A 16467-nucleotide genomic window follows, 5' to 3' on the forward strand; every position below is an offset into this window, starting at 1 on the left:
ACCAATAATGAGTGGACTACAAGGAACCATCAGAGAATGGATTCCCAGATTGGGAAAAAGGGACAAAAATCCATAGAAATGGGCTTGACACTGAGATGTGCTCTTCTACGTTTATGGACTCCAAGAATTCCCTGCAAATTGTCAGATGTCTAGATTTTGTCCTTTTACCTCCGATGTTGACCTCATGTCCTCTTATTACACCCCCTCCGCATTGATGGACTTCCTGGGACTTGTTATTTTTGGGGTGTTTAATCTTTGCCTTCTATAGAGCCTATAGAACCTATAGGTAGCAACCCTACAACTCCCACCACCTTTCATGTCTAGTCGGTCAAGTACCCCTGACATCCAGGGCCAGGTCCTCTTGGGTGCAGAGGATACTGAGACTTTTAGTTCTTTTGCTCATTAACCATCACATGACTGATCAGGATCTAAGCTCTCCTGGGCTAGAGGATGCACCACCTTATGGAGGGTGCTCCTGAAGAACTGTGGCTTGACCATCATCATCCCTTCCCAGTTGGCACCAGGGCTCAGTTTGAAGATGGTTGTATATGTGTTATATTAGTGCAACATCAGCACACTCAGTGGGTGAGTGAATGCAACCAGGGGGAGAATGGCAGGATGATCAACAGCCTCACAAGGGCCTGCCCAATTTTCTCAGGCACCTCCCTGAGATCCGGTGCTGAAATCTTAAGGAATGAGATTTTGCTGGCTTGGCTAGCCAACCTACGTGTTCTCTGTGTATGGGTTTTGTGCTTCCATCATCACATATTTACATCACATATTTCCTATTATGAACCTATCTGGAATCTGACACAAGGGAAAATATTAAGGTAAAAGAGAGAAGGGGCAGGCATAAAAAGAGGTTAGACCCCATTGTCCTACCTTATCACACTTAACTTACGTCAAGGTTATGGCCAGGTCAGAAAGGCCCACCCTAACCATTCAGCCACACAGCCCAAACTTTTCTTGTGTGGGTAGATTCCAGAAGGGCTGAATATGCTAATGGCTGGGGGAAATCTTCCTGCCCCAAACCCCTCCTAACACCCTGAGCCCCTCTGACTGATTGGTGCTCCAGGGAGTTACCAAAAATTCACAAAATTAAGCTGTTAAGCCTTCATGCCAAGTTTACCAGGCAGGAATACCAGAAAAATGATAAAATATAAGGAATTCAGTAGGCGGTCAAGGTAATGCCATTCTTTATTACCAGCGTTGTCTCAAAATGACCAAACTGCTATAAAATTTAAATATCTTATTGAAAGTGTTGTAAAAAGTGGCAAAGAAGAATACAGTTCCAAACAGCTCCAGAAATAGTTTCAAAATCCAAAAACAGTCACAAAAATGCAGAGCAAGTAATGGATCTCATGAATATGGCAGGCTTAATGTTATTTCCAAAGTGAAGCAATGCAAGAACTAATTGCTGCTCCTGCCATTGGATGATGCCACAAGCCTTTGATAATTGTGGATTGGTGACTTGTAAAACATTTTTGTCTTTCAGAGCAACATTTTTTTTATTGTAACATTTGGGTTGAAATTCTCTTATGTAACTCATGCCTGAGGAAAGGCGATGATGTCACAGGTAGACGTGTGCCATTTTTGTGTTCTTGGGTTTCTCAGGCAGCGTCTCTCAGAATTGGATAGGAATTCCCGGAATTCTCTAAGAATTCCCCAGGTAGAATTCTTCAAGTAACAGTTGAAAAACAGAAATCAGCACACCTTTACGGATCCTCTCCCTTTCCTCATTGTCCCCCATACTGTATTTACCCAGCCCAAGTCAATTGAGGGGATGATCAGATGAGCAAATAGTTTATTTGGTTCACTTTTGGCATGGTTTCGGTCACTCTATTTTCTGGCAACCACATGTGGTTTAAGTAAAAGCCCCCTTCTGGCATAGCACTGGGGCTGCAGTTTATTTAGTGCAATTGAGAGCACCCCTAATTACGTATTCTGCTCTGCAGTCAGTCCCAAATAGAGCTGTGGGTGGTGGTCTCTTAGGTGACAGCCTTGCAATGTATGCAGTGGGTTGGAACAGAAAGGATGATAGAGAAACCCTGTCCTGTATTTCTCTCTTCTCACCATTTTTTAAAAAACACATTCTCCTAAGTGATGCATCACTATTTCAGATATAAAGGAGTATCCAGGTTGATGTATACCACCTAATAAATTTTTTAAAAGTGGCCATAGCCAACAGTATGACAGATATGATAAAAGGTGGGAATGTCAATAATCTGAAGCCACATGAAGGGCTATCTGGATCCTTCTCATGGAAGAAGAAACATCTCCCATGCAAATATATGGACCACTCAAGTGAGAGATAAAATGGATCATACCAAAGACAAGAGTATTTCAAATATCACCCAGATCACTCTAAATTGCTCTTTTTATCCACACCCTGACTGGTGTTGTTGAGCTCCTGGTTTCTCAGCAACAATATTATCGCCAGTACATCGGCCATAATGTTCACCGAGAGGGAGTGACATGCTTAGTGGTGGGAATCACAATATGGACAGCGGCCGTTGTCCTCTGGAACCTCCTCTGAAAAGTTACCTTGGATGCTGTTGCTGTTGCCACAACCAACTTCCAACCAGAGCAGCAGGAGGAAAGCCCTCTGCAGGATTCCCAAACTCCAATGGGCAGAACAGTTGGCTGGCACCCAACCACTTGCCTGCCCAGGGGTCACTGGTATTGCCTGTGCTTTCCATTTCCAAATTGGAAAGACTACCTCCTGGCCCAAACCCAGAGAGCTAGTGATGGAGCCACCTCCTCCTTCTCCAGCAAAGAATCTCCCAGGCTGTGGGGCACCTGGTGCTGGATGGTAGTGTCTCATTTTCCCGGTCCTCTCTGCAAAGAGAGGTTGTTTTTAAAGAAGGAAAAAAATAGAGTGAGTGGAGGTTCTCACAATTTCCATAGCTGCAATGTCGCCTGAGAAGCAGCTCAGGAAACCTCCACAGTAGAGGTGTGCAGATTTGTGTGTTTGGTTTGCAATTCTTAGAGAATTCTGGGAGGTACTGCCTGGGAGTTGCTGCCCAAAAACACAAATCTGCACATGTACGTTCAATGGCAAAGGGGATTTTCAGTCATGAAAAATGTGCTGCTTATATACAGCTGCATAGTATTTCAAGTATTCTCTGGGCGATTTACAAGTCAATTATGCAGGCTACATTTTACCCCCCCCCTCCCCTAGCGAGCTGGGTACTCATTTTACCAACCTCAGAAGGATGGAAGGCTGATTGAATCTTGAGCTGGCTGCCTGGGATTGAACCCCAAGTTGTGAGCACAGTTTTGGCGGTAGTACAGCAATTTAACCACTGTGGCCATGAAGCTCCTTAAAAAAAGACTTCCTCCTTTTCTTACATGGCTTATCTGACTCCTAAGTAATCTGTTTCATTGTGTGGAAGCCATGGCATCTGCAAACAGAAGTATATCATTATCCAAAATTGCTGCTGCATGATGATGTTACCAGCAGGGGGATATTTTCAGTAATTAAAAACTTCCTCCTTGCACATAGCTTCCAGTGAATGAACTAGATTTTTCAGGAGTTGGACAAGCTTCGAAAAGAAGGGTGAAGTCTTTAATTACAGAGCATCTCTCCCTGCTGATGACCTCATAACTCTTCTCTGAGTGTAACTTCCACAAGAGGATTTCAGCTTTTATCTGTATTTCTCTGATGGCAAGGATTTGGAATATCTCACATCTAATACTAGAAGGAGGCAAAACAGAACAAAGGTAAAAACTGGCAAAGGTGTGAATGTATTGCAAAGAAACTTCAAGCAGAGGCATGATATACACAGAGAGGATGGAAAGCCATGCTATGGACCAAATCAAACATTGGCCAAAATCCCCTTGTCTTGTTATGCTAGTGTAACACCAACAACATGACTTTTGGAGGAGAACTGCATCAAGTTAAGAGATCACATAGAAATTATCTATTGCATACTAGTTTGTGTGACTCAGCAACTGATAATGTCTACAGTAATTTTTTGGTCTGAGGCAGTTTGCCTCCCAAATTTATGCTATTTGTTTAGCTATGCTAAACAAATGGGGTGACTGTCAAGAATAGACGTTGTCTAAATGAGCGGGGTATAAATAAATAAATAAATAAATAAATAAATAAATAAATAAATAAATAAATAAATAAATAAATATGCAAGATGATGTAACCATTATACTGCTGCAGTGTGTGTGATATTTGTTTTAGGTTCTTTCCAGACTCAGAATGTTCTCCCTCTTGTTTTGCCTTTGTTTTAATTTCCTGTTGATAGGAGAGAATGAGGAACTAAGGATCTGGGGAGGGAGAAACAGGTGCAGGAACTCAGTGGAAAAACAACAACAAACCAAGATAAAGTGAAGTGGCAGAATGCCATCTGCAAGTCAGGGCAACTTCTGATAGGATCAGTGCACAACTTGGTCCTTAGGGTGGAATTGACGCTTTATCTGGAAGAGTACATAGTAATTAGCAGCAGCTCCGTGGGGAGGCATTGAAAACTAAGAATATGTTGAATTGGGAGAGGCTGTTTAGTCTTTTCTTCCCATGCCATTTCCCTGATATAAATAATTCCACTTTGAGTTTACATTGTTTATGTATTCAAAACAGTTACACCCTCCTCTCCAGTTGGAAAGGCATCCAGGGTGGCTGACTGAGAAAAACAAACAAATAAAAAACCCAATATAGTTTCTGTCTTCAGGGTTCAATTAAAAAAAAGGCATGACACAATAGGAAAGAAGGACGGGGAGGGGACAGGAAAGGAAAAACAAAACAAAAGAAAAATGCCTCGGATGTGGTTGAGTCTTCTTATCACAATCAGCTGAAATGAAAACAATTCAAAGACAGGAAGAGTCCTGGCTCAATGTCCTGTTCATATTTACCTTTGTACAGCTCAAACAGCGAAAGCTGCTGTGACCATCGTACTGGGATAGATTAAGCACACAGCTGAACATGACTGGCACTTTGCCAGATTGCAATCACAGTTTTCGCAATCAGAGCTCTGTGCATTTAAATATTGAAATAGGAGTTTTAGCAACCTCATATGCTCTCTTTGTAGGTTTAAGCCAGGAAGTACTTTTCTGGACTGGGGTGACTGTCAATTAATCAATCCAGCGGTAACCAAATGTTTCCCCTGCCTCTGATTTAAAAGAGATGCCCCTCTGCTTAAGTGTTTCCCCCGTCTCTTTTAGTCTTCTATCAGTTGGTGATGTTAGAGAGCAGTTGCACAGTTAGAACGGTTAATAATGTAGTCCGCAGAAATCTGCTGAGGCCCGAAAGTCTGCAAGCAGTCATTTTTGGACACAGTATGCTGCTTTGAATTTCTTCAGAACTGTGAGTAAAGGTAAACTTTTATTCCGCCGCCCCCCCCCTTTAACTATGTCTCAAAGTGAGCTATTGATACTGGGAGTATCCCCAAAATTACTGATTTCTCAGTTGAGGGGATGGAAGCTCCCTCTTTCTTGCCGCTTCCCCTTCCACTCCCCCCCCCCCCAGTTTGAAGATACACCTGTCATTACTTGAGGTCCAAAATGGAGACTGCCAGAGGAACGGCCAGCTTGACAAGTGGTGTTATCAGATTGGATTGCATGGGACGTACTTATTGACAATGCCTGATAAGGATAACTGACACTCCGCCCTCCGGGGGGACCTACAGAAATGTACAGACCACCCAAGCAAAAGAACAGATTCTATGATTCATCATAACTGACATTGTCCCTATGAAGGGATAGTGTGTTAAAGTTTGAATACTTTTGCATCGCTTTCATTGAAAGTTATTACAATATTGTATAACTAAGTTTCTTATTTACATAAGTGAAGTAATAGGTTTTAAACCGTTGAGGTTTTGTGCCCCCAAAACTCAAAGAGCAACTGCAAAAACAGGATTTTAACTGAAGTCAAATTCAATTCTAAAAGAAATAAATTCATGTCTTTCTCTCTGAAGGTAGATAATAGTAATAGCAGTAAAACTGAAAATCAACAAGTGGTTTCAGTATTAGCTGGTTATTAGAATATATATTACAGTAGTTCTCATTAGGTGCATTATCTGACTGTGTATTATATTTCATAAATATGCAAGTGAGGGTTTGAGCCTAGTTGTCCTAGCCCAACATGCTAACCACTACTCTGAGCTTCTACAATGGTTTTCGAGGGATGCTAATATGTCTGAGGTAAATGTTATAAACAAGAACCACTTGTTTATTTAATTGATCATGTATTCATGCCCCTTTCAGGACTATCCTCTGATATGTATGTATGTATGTATGTATGTATGTATGTATGTATGTATGTATGTATGTATGTATGTATGTATGTATGTATGTATGTATGTATTTATTTATTTATTTATTTATTTATTTATTTATTTATTTATTTATTTATTTATTTATTTATTTCCAGTGGTCTTAGCAGCCATACTGTTTCATGACTGTTTCACCAGCTGTGCCTCCATGGATTGCTGCTTACAGAAAGCAAATTAAATTCTTGTAGAGCAGTGGTCCCCAACCTTGGGCCTCCAGATGTTCTTGGACTTCAACTCCCAAAAATCCTGGCCAGCAGAGGTGGTGGTGAAGGCTTCTGGGACTTGTGGTCCAAGAACATCTGGAGGCCCAAGGTTGGGGACCACTGTTGTAGAGAACAGAATCAAGGGAGTCTGTAAAGACAGCACAGACAGTTTTGGGTTTGAGGTTGTTTGCTGAAGAATAGTGCAGGAGACCTTACTGAAAATATTTTGCTTTCTTTGCTGGACATGTTTACTTTCACACTTGAAATGGTAGAATGATCATTCATTTTTTTTGCCCCTCTGGAAATAGGAAGATAGCATCCTATGTGATCTCTTTATTGGCTTCTATTGACTTTTATAGTGAACCTTCTATAGTAACCTAACTAACTATAGTATCCTAGGAGAGAGGTTATAAATACACATCAAGATTTATTCATGCATTTCTCCTTCTTTCATGGTGTCTTTAGCCACAAGTCCCTCCCTTCTGTTTGCTGTCTGTACATATTATAAGAGCGAGGAATCTAAGACAAGCAGATATATGTGAGTATCAGTAAAACCTATTGCTGTCTACCAACTCCTTAGACACTGATGGGTGGGATTCATTTAGCATTATTTCCTTTGGCTTTAATAAAAATGTAGTACTTGTTATCATTGTTTAATGGAAACCATGATAGCCCTTTCTATCACAGGTTCTGTAGATCATGAAAAGACAACTCTAGCTGTTGTTGGACTGCAACTTCCATCAGCCCTTGCCATTTGCTATCATAGCTAGTTCTTATGGGAGTTGCAGTCCAGCAATATTTGAAGGCCCACAAGTTGCCCATCTTTGATGTTGATGCTGAGTCCATTACCATTGTTTTTGCTGAACCATTTAAAGAAGCTGTCTTCCTTGTCTCTGCTATCTCTGGGAAGGGAAATGGTGGAAGCCTCATTCATATCATGCGTTTGAAACATGGTTTGCTCCTGTTTGCAGCAGAGTTGGTTTAAGACATGCTGAGGCCGTATATTATGCCTGACTTTAAATCTATTGTTCTTTTATAATAATAAAAATTAAAATTTTGAGCTTGTGGCTTACTTACCTCACATGTAAATCCAGTACTGGCTGACAAAAAAAATTGTGTGCATGTGCAAGTCTGTAAATTGGGATGCTGAGCAAAGCAGCTCTTTTTAGTTATTTCATATGTGAATCTCACTGAAATATAAAACATGTGAACCTGTACGTACCACACATTGGCCAAAATCCTGTTCCTTAGTATAGTAAATTGCAAAATCCCATTGCTTAGCCTAGACTAGGCCCATTGGAGAAATTGTTAACAATAATTGTTACAGTAGGCATCCTTCAGTCTCGAAAGACTATGGTAACGTGCTCTAAATAGAGGTGTTGGAACAGAGTCTAATGTGGCTGAGAAGGCCAATTCAAGAGTAACAATCCCTTCCACACTGAAAACAAATACAATCAGTCCCCTGTCCAGTTCCCTGATTTTGCTGGTTTCGGGACTGCCTCTTTGCCTCGGCCTGCTGAACAAGTGCCTCTACAAACTGGGAGAGGCCATGATGCACCGCCTGCCTCCAGGCTGAACACTCAGATGTCAAGGTTTCCCATCTGTTGAGGTCCATTCCTAACGCCTTCAGATCCCGCTTGAAGTTACCATATCTGCAAGCTTGCAGATATGCTTGCATCGCAGCCATTTATAGGGATGAGTTTTCTAGGCCTTGTTTGATTCCAGCTTTAGCCAGGACAAAAGTCAACTACAGTGAATTAAACATTATGTACTGAAAGGCATGGCAATTTCGTAAGATGCTAATAAAATCACACCTTAATGCCTTTATAAAAGGCACTGCCTGCCTTCAGGCTGAACACTCAGATGTCAAGGTTTCCCATCTGTTAAGGTCTATTCCTAAGGCCTTCAGATCCCACTTGCAGATATCCTTGTTTGTAACTAATTAAATGGATGTACTACAAGTGTACATTTATCCCAAGGTTGGTGGGATGGAAGGAGAAACTGGATATTATATAAATGAGGCAACATTTCAAAGGATAAACCCATAAACAGGGTTATGTGTACCTGACAGATCTTGCTCAGTTTCATCATCCCAAAGGTTGGTTAGATAAATGTTAGACATTCTTTCCCCATATACTCACTGTGCTGTTATGAAAAAAGGGGATCTAATGAATAAAACTCATCTGTTTGAAATCAAAATTCCTAATTACCATGACTTTGAGAATTAGATATTCAATATGACAAAATAGCAAAGTTATTTTTGTGGAAAACCACCTTTACTTTAAATGATTTGAGCTAATTTATCTTATTTTATTTTATGGATAGTATATGTTAAAGTGTTGTGTAGAAATGACAAGCACATCCCTGGTTTTAAAGAATAATATATTGTTTTAAAAACACACAGTAAGCCAAAGTGATTGTTACGTACGTTTGAAGTTACCAACAGCTTCTTCTGGTGAATTCCGGACTAAAACCATCTCAAATACAAGAAATCCAGTCTGGAACGCAACGTTCTTCTTTAGGATCCAGCTTATGGCTAAGGTCAGGTGTTATTTGTTTCTTTCCTGTTTGTGTGTCTTCCTGCAAAGCCTGGGAAACTTGTTTTCTGGACTACATATCCCAGAACCACCAAGTTAAATGCCCAGTGCCCATGCTGCTTCAATGATTCTGGGGGTTTGAGTCCAAAAAACCAAGTTTTCCAAGCTGTGCTAATATATACTTACATTTGATTTGTGAATGGACAAAGCTCTTACCCTTTTGACTCCAAGAGGTCACCTCTCTGGCCCAGTAAATTTTATGTGGGGCTGCAGGACAGACAGTGTGCATGATATGACTTCGTGTTTGGGGCCAGTCCATCATGTGAGGAAAGGTTCTACCAGACTGGGAAAGAACCCTTGTGTCAACCCTACTCAACCTTTACATGCATTTCCCTGAGATTGCAATACATGCAGGCATCTCTTGGCTATAAATGCGTAAGGAACATGCGGCATTGAAAAAAGATCCACTGGGGATCTTTCGGTTTCTATGCATCCTGTTTCTAATCCTTGGTTACAACAATTTCCTGGGGTGGCTCCAAATTCTAATTATATACTGCATAATCATTTGTCTCCTGTACTGTCACTGCTTTGAAGTTCCCTATTAATCTAGATTATCCCAAAGAGATCAAGTACAAGCTTTTGTTATGAAGATTTACCTGTTATTTTCTCTTGGGTGGAATGGTGGTGTGGGCCAGAAGAATCTCTTACCTATAAAGGTTTCTCAGGGATCTTGTTTGACCTACATTTTAAAACAAATGGGCCTGATCTTTGTTCTCTTGACCAAGATATTTATTGGAACATGGTTGCCTTCCTGTTTAGCTCCTTCTACAAATTTTGTGATGTTCACAGCCTCAAAAGCTATCAAGATACACACAAAAACATATATTTTAGGATGGAATTAACAAAAAAATGTCTATTTCGATAAGGCATTCTGTTAAATTAATATTTAAGTTTACAAACTGGAATTTTGGTGGATTTTGATTTTTTTTTACAAAGAAAACTACAGATTAATAGGACAGGACTTATGAAGGCATATGAATAGGACAGATGTAAACGTTTCTGAGTGCTTTGTCTCTGTCAGAAATCAATACTGACTTTTAAATCTAACATCTGAAACTATGCAGTAAATACTTGTCTGAATTCTCCCATATATGTGCAAATGCTGCCTTCCCTTCAAAGTGGGGTCTGCCTCTTCAATTCATATATTTATTTTCAATGCAGAACATACTGGAACTAAAGGTCTGTGATGAAGAAAAGTTTTTTAAGGATGACAAGCTTTGTACGGTCCTATTTGATATAGCTCAACTTCAGCCCGGAGAAACGGTTTGCAAGCATTTTGAACTCAATGAAGAGGTGAGAAACAAAATGATGCCTACAGTCTGGGAAAGTAAAATATAGCTTAATATGAAACACCCTGAAAACATCCTTTAATGTATATTTAACTTGTTTAGCATACAGCATTCAATGTTTTCATCACGTTCTGAGGTGCATGCCTACAACAAGCTGCTTTTGCCTCATTAACAAACCTACTGCACCTCTGATTGTAAGCATGTTGTGCTTTGATGTTGGTTGGACACTGTCATCAAAGCTACCAACATGAATTTGACCCAACTCTGGGAGGCAGTGGAAGACAGGAGGGTCTGGTGTGCTTTGGTCCATGGGGTCACGAAGAGTTGGACACGACGTAATGACTAAACGACAACATTCACTGCCAGTGTCCTTATTAGAAGGAAACCTGAAAGTGTAGTTAGTCTAAATAAGTCTTGGAATTGAATCATGTGGAATATTTGAAGATTTGATGTGACCAGATTTTATCTGAAGTTTTGATCTGCAAAGCTTCTTTCCTTCCTTCCTTCCTTCCTTCCTTCCTTCCTTCCTTCCTTCCTTCCCAGCATGTTTCCTGACATCTTATAAGAATTTTTTTCTCATAGTAGCTTACATGCCTGAGTGTTTTTTTTTAAAATTGATGGTTGTGCCGTACTGCTTTGAATGTATTTTTGGTCTTGCTTTTGTTTAATGTCTTTTAGTGTGATTTTTCCCATCCTTTTTAGTATACCAGTATACTTACTGGTTTTAGCTTTGAATATTGTCTTTTAATGATTTAAGTTGCCTTGGGTCCTTCTTAAGGAGAAAATCAGGGTAAAAATATTTTAAATGAATGAATAAAAAAAATTTAAGTCAAAAGCTAAAAGATGGCATAGATCACACTTAGCAGAGGAACAAGTAAAGACACCCTCAATGTTGTGTGTGATGTTGTTGGGGCCTGTAATTGCATTGCCAGAGTAGGTGCGGGGAAGGAGCTGCCATCTAGGTTTGTAACAGGGTTTAGTTTCCATGTCTGTAATTAATGTATCAGAAACCTAAGATGTAGCTGTAACTTCAGGTAACATATAGCTTGACTCTTAATTCACTTGTTATGTAATTCAGAATGAAGCTGTCCATCAAAATTCAGCCACAACCAGCATTTCAAAAGGGCTAAATGATAAGCTGAAGAGATTCATGTGGTGATTTGATCTACTGGACCTAAATTCTGAACCCCTGCCTAAAAAATGTAATCAAAGCAGTCATGTATCTCTATTTTCTTGAGAAAACACTGTCCTTGGCCTTTCCTATGTGATTTATACATGCATTCCTTACTTATTTTTTAAAAACTTTTATCCTGCTCTTCAAAGGCTAATTGTAACTCCTACAGCAGCTTCTGTACAGAAGATGGTTTTCTCAGTGATGCTCCATGTGTTGTCAGAGCCCCTCTGGAAGAAGTACTTCTTTACCAAGACAAAGGCTTTGGTTGTAGCAAGACAGAGGTCCTCAATATCTTAACTCAACAAACCAATCATACGAAAGTTTGGTTGTGGCAGTTCTCGGTTGCTCCACTTAGGACTATTTTCTATATAAGCATCACTACTGTGTCAAAAACAGTAGGGAACTATGCTTCCATTTTGTTGTAGCTGCTTTCCAATATAAAACATGCTCTGCTATGCTCATCAAGATTGTATGCTATGTTTCATTTAATACTATGGTAGTTACTGTACTTTAAATTTATGTATAGAATTGTTTATGTTTTAATGATGCACAGACAATATATGTTTCCTTATGCTATGTACTGCCTTGAACTCTTTGTGAGGAAGAATGGTATATGACACACAATTTTCTGATGTGTTTCATATATTTCAGACATGAAATACTTGCTAATGAAGTAGCTTCCAGAAAGTGCCACAGCAGAACTACCATTTGTGACATTACTGTGTAACTTTACATCAATTTCATTTTCCTATTTTTTTTTTTCGGTTTCAGAAGGATGAGGTGCTGGAAGTGGAGTTTACTTTGGAACAAATGTGAGTTAAACTTGAGCTGATGAAATGCCTGTGGTAGATAATGCATATGTTATGAACTGATGCAAATGGCCTGAACATCGTTAAGAGGCATATACCAAATGTCCTTTGAGTTAATAATTTGTTAAAAATGATTCTGCTATTTTAGTCAAAAGTGCAAAATATTTCTCTCACTCAGATAACCTTGAACATCATAATGAAAACCAGTTTTAGTTTACAAACCAAGAATATCATCTTTCCTTTTCCAATGCAAGAGTAGTTTTTAGTTACTTAACAGTTACAGGGATATGTTCTTCCTCATGGTGAAGGAGGAATACCTCATGGTTCAAATGCTGTCTTCTGTGTGCCTTGGGTTGCTAAGAAGTAACTTAAGTTTCTGTGACACTGGAAATTAAATAGTTAAAGAAAAGTATACTTTTAAAAAATTCAGCTGAAGTCCCCTTGTTTTTTTCCAGATAGAGGACATATGCTGAATCAAGTCCTTAATGATAAGTCAACATTTATGTAAATTCAATTGATTCTGGAAGTTCTGTCATACTTGGGACTAACAAATGGATGCAGATCACAATTTATAATGGTAATTAACTGTTTCTCTGAGTCACAGAACTACAGCTGCAACTAGAGAGAGGTCTGAAGCATTTCATGCCAGGTCACTGTAACTCATTGGTGCAGCACCTACCCCCACCTCCCTGTCGGCTCCCATACTCACCAGCCAGCATGCGCTGTTTGTTCCTTCCCCGTTGTGTGATCTTCCAGTCCTGGCAGGAGCATGAACTTCCCTTCTCTGCCTCCCCCAGAAGCTGCCCACCCAGATGAGGAGGTGGGGCAGGGATTCCTGCATGGCTCTCTGTCAGTGGGCAGCTGCTGGAGGAGGTGGAGAAGGGATGTCCATGCTCCTGCTGGGACTGGAAAATCTCAGGGAATAAGCAGTCCATGTTGGCTGGTGAGTGGGGGAGCCAGTGGGGGAGGAGAGGGAATGTGTGGCACCTGTGGTGCTGTGCCAACAACTTAAGATAACTTGGCACAAAGTGGTTTGTGCCCATTTCTAGTTGCAACTAATTCCTTTTAAAATTTCCTCACAGTGATCAGATCTAACTAAAAAAATGAGTGCCTAAATCCAACCTTTTCTAGGAAAAAGTAATATATCTATCTTAAATGGCTCAGAGGACTTAGAAGAATATGAAAGAAAGTATTGGGGGATACCAATTGAAATGAGGTATATAATAAAGTATCTTCCTCCCCTTCTTCCCATTCCTTGCCTCACAGGCCAGATATTCCTGAAAATCTTGTTACAAATGGAGTACTCCTGGTATGTCCTTTGGTTCTGTATTTGTATCCATAGTTTCTGTATCATATCCCATGGCTTGGGAGGATTTTTTTACGCTTAAAGGCAAATAAATGAATGATAAATATTTTTTAGTTTAGAGCCTGATGACTTCTGAAGGCATACACTGCACCAGGTAACTCTTATTAAAAGGGGAGGTCTGTTCTAGCAAAAATGTTCCCTGTTGCATATTCTCCCTTGGTTCTTGTATGATCGTGGAGGTGCATGTGATGTGTAAATACCTCTTGCTTGCTGGCAACAGGAGGGCAACAGGAAAGGGTTGGGTATCCATAAGTTGAGAGAAGCCACCAAGAAAGCCATTTCTTCTTTTTTTTGGCTAGTAGAGAGACATTATCTGGGTCAGACATTCTTCTGCAAATGGAAGAACACAACTGAGTGCATCACCAAAGCTATGAATGGGGCATGTGTGCATGTATGTGAATGTTTCTTATTGTATCCAGTACTTATGCATATAAATGTATGCTGTGTACACTGAGACTTTATGGAGCACAGAGTCTGTCGCTTTAGGTATTGCAGCTAGTGAAGTCTGCTTTAACTTTGATGAGTCTTTTTCTCTAGTGTTTCTGTGCTCAGATGAAAATAAACAGATAAACAACACTTCGCTTGAAATGCAAAAGAGACAATTGTAAAGTAAGTGTATATTGTATGCAATAAGCAGAAAGAACAGTTAACCTTTAAACGAGTTAAGGAGAGACAAACTGGTTACTGTTTTAGTCTGTGAACCCCTAAAGGTACATGTTTGGATTTTTTTCTTCTTACAGTCTCGGCAACTTTGCTGTCTAAAAGCAGAGGTAGATGGAAGAAAAAAGAAAAAGAAAAGAGGAAGTAAGATTGTTGTTTGTGTATTTCTGGAGTTTCTTTATTGTATCTAGCACACACATTTATGAAATACCACAAGATATCCAGATTTTACAGGAATAGAGAATGTTGTTTAGTTGTTTAGTCATGCCCAACTCTTCATGACCTCATGGACCAGAGCATGCCAGGCCTTCCTATCTTCCACTGCCTCCCAAAGTTTGATCAAATTCATGTTGGTAGCTTTGATGACACTGTCCAACCATCTCATCCTCTGTTGTCCTCCTCTCCTCCTGCCCTCACACTTTCCTAACATCAGGGCCTTTTCCAGGGAGTCTTCTCTTCTCATGAGATGGCCAAAGTATTGGAGCCTCAGCTTCAGGATCTGTCCTTCCAGTGAGCACTCAGGGTTGCTTTCCTTTAGAATGGATAGGTTTGTTCTCCTTGCAGTCCAGGGGACTCCCAAGAGCCTCCTCCAACAGCACCGTTCAAAAGCATTAATTCTTTGGCGGTCAGCTTTCTTTATGGTCCAGCTCTCACTTCCATACATCACTGCAGGAAAAACCATGGCTTTGACTATGTGGACTTTTGTTGGCAAGGTGATATCTCTGCATTTTGAGATGCTGTTTATTATTTATTTATTTATTTATTTATTTATTTGATTTATATCCCGCCCATCTGGTATAATTATACCACTCTGAGCGGCTGACAACAGAACAAATACAATTAAACCAAAATGAATCCATGAACATCCATTATTAACAAACATACAAAAATAATAAATGATAGATAAGAAAAAGAAAAAGTTAAATTAAATAAATTAAATTAACTTAAATGACAAACCTGTCAAGGTTTGTCATTGCTTTCCTGCCAAGAAGCAGGCGTCTTTTAATTTTGTGGCTGCTGTCACCATCTGCAGTGATCATGGAGCCCAAGAAAGTAAAATCTGTCACAGCCTCCATATCTTCCCCTTCTATTTCCCAGGAGGTGATGGGACCGGTGGCCATGATCTTGGTTTTTTTGATGTTGAGCTTCAGACCATTTTTTGCACTCTCCTCTTTCACTCTCATTAAGAGGTTCTTTAATTCCTCCTTACTTTCTGCCATCAGAGTGGTATCATCTGCATATCTGAGGTTCTTGATATTTCTTCTAGCAATCTTAATTTTGGCTTGGGATTCCTCCAGTCCGGCCTTTTACATGATGTCTTCAACATATAAATTAAATAAGCCGGGGGACAATATACAGCCTTGTCATACTTCTTTTCCAATTTTGAACCAATCAGTTGTTCCATATCCAGTTCTAACTGTTGCTTCTGTCCCACGTATAGGTTTCTCAGGGGATAGATAAGGTGGTCACACAATCCCATTTCTTTAAGGACTTGCCATAGTTTGCTGTGGTCCACACAGTCAAAGGCTTTTGCATAGTCAATGAAGCAGAAGTATATGTTTTTCTGGAACTCTCTGGCTTTCTCCATAATTCAGCGCATGTTAGCAATTTGGTCTCTAGTTCCTCTGCCCCTTCGAAATCCAGCTTGTACTTCTGGGAGTTCTTGGTCCACATACTGCTGAAGCCTACCTTGTAGGATTTTGAGCATAACTTTGCTAGCTTGTGAAATGAGTGCAATTGTACGGTAGTTGGAGCATTCTTTGGCACAGTCCTTCTTTGGTATTAGGATGCAGACTGATCTTTTCCAGTCCTCTGGCCACTCTTGAGTTTTCCAAACTTACTGGCGTATTGAGTGTACCACCGTAACAGTGTCATCTTTTAAGATTTTAAATAGTTCAACTGGAATGCCAATACTTCCACTGGCCTTGTTGTTAGCCATGCTTTCTAAGGCCCACTAGACTTCACTCTCCATAATAACTGGGCCATTATTCCTTATTCCTGCAAGTATCTGACATCCCTCAATGTGCACACATACCCATTATAAAGGCAGATCTTTGATCACTCTCTCCCTTCTTCTTTATCTAATCT

General features: G+C 40.0%; 1 protein-coding gene across 2 annotated transcripts in view; it reads left to right on the plus strand.

The window, feature by feature from the left end:
- The first annotated feature begins 2874 nt into the window (after positions 1-2874).
- LOC110078989 (cytosolic phospholipase A2 epsilon) overlaps positions 2875-16467 on the plus strand; it is a 35171-nt gene continuing 21578 nt past the window's right edge. For both annotated transcript variants that reach the window (XM_072986231.2, XM_078391324.1), the window contains exons 1-7: positions 2875-5314; positions 6950-7022; positions 8889-9025; positions 10243-10374; positions 12316-12356; positions 13620-13662; positions 14460-14523. In XM_072986231.2, coding sequence (XP_072842332.2) covers positions 9017-9025; positions 10243-10374; positions 12316-12356; positions 13620-13662; positions 14460-14523 — 289 coding nt within the window. In that variant the 5' untranslated portion in view covers positions 2875-5314; positions 6950-7022; positions 8889-9016. The remainder of the gene's footprint in view (positions 5315-6949; positions 7023-8888; positions 9026-10242; positions 10375-12315; positions 12357-13619; positions 13663-14459; positions 14524-16467) is intronic.

Source organism: Pogona vitticeps, chromosome 1 (genome assembly GCF_051106095.1).
Source record: "Pogona vitticeps strain Pit_001003342236 chromosome 1, PviZW2.1, whole genome shotgun sequence".
Lineage (NCBI taxonomy): Eukaryota > Metazoa > Chordata > Lepidosauria > Squamata > Agamidae > Pogona > Pogona vitticeps.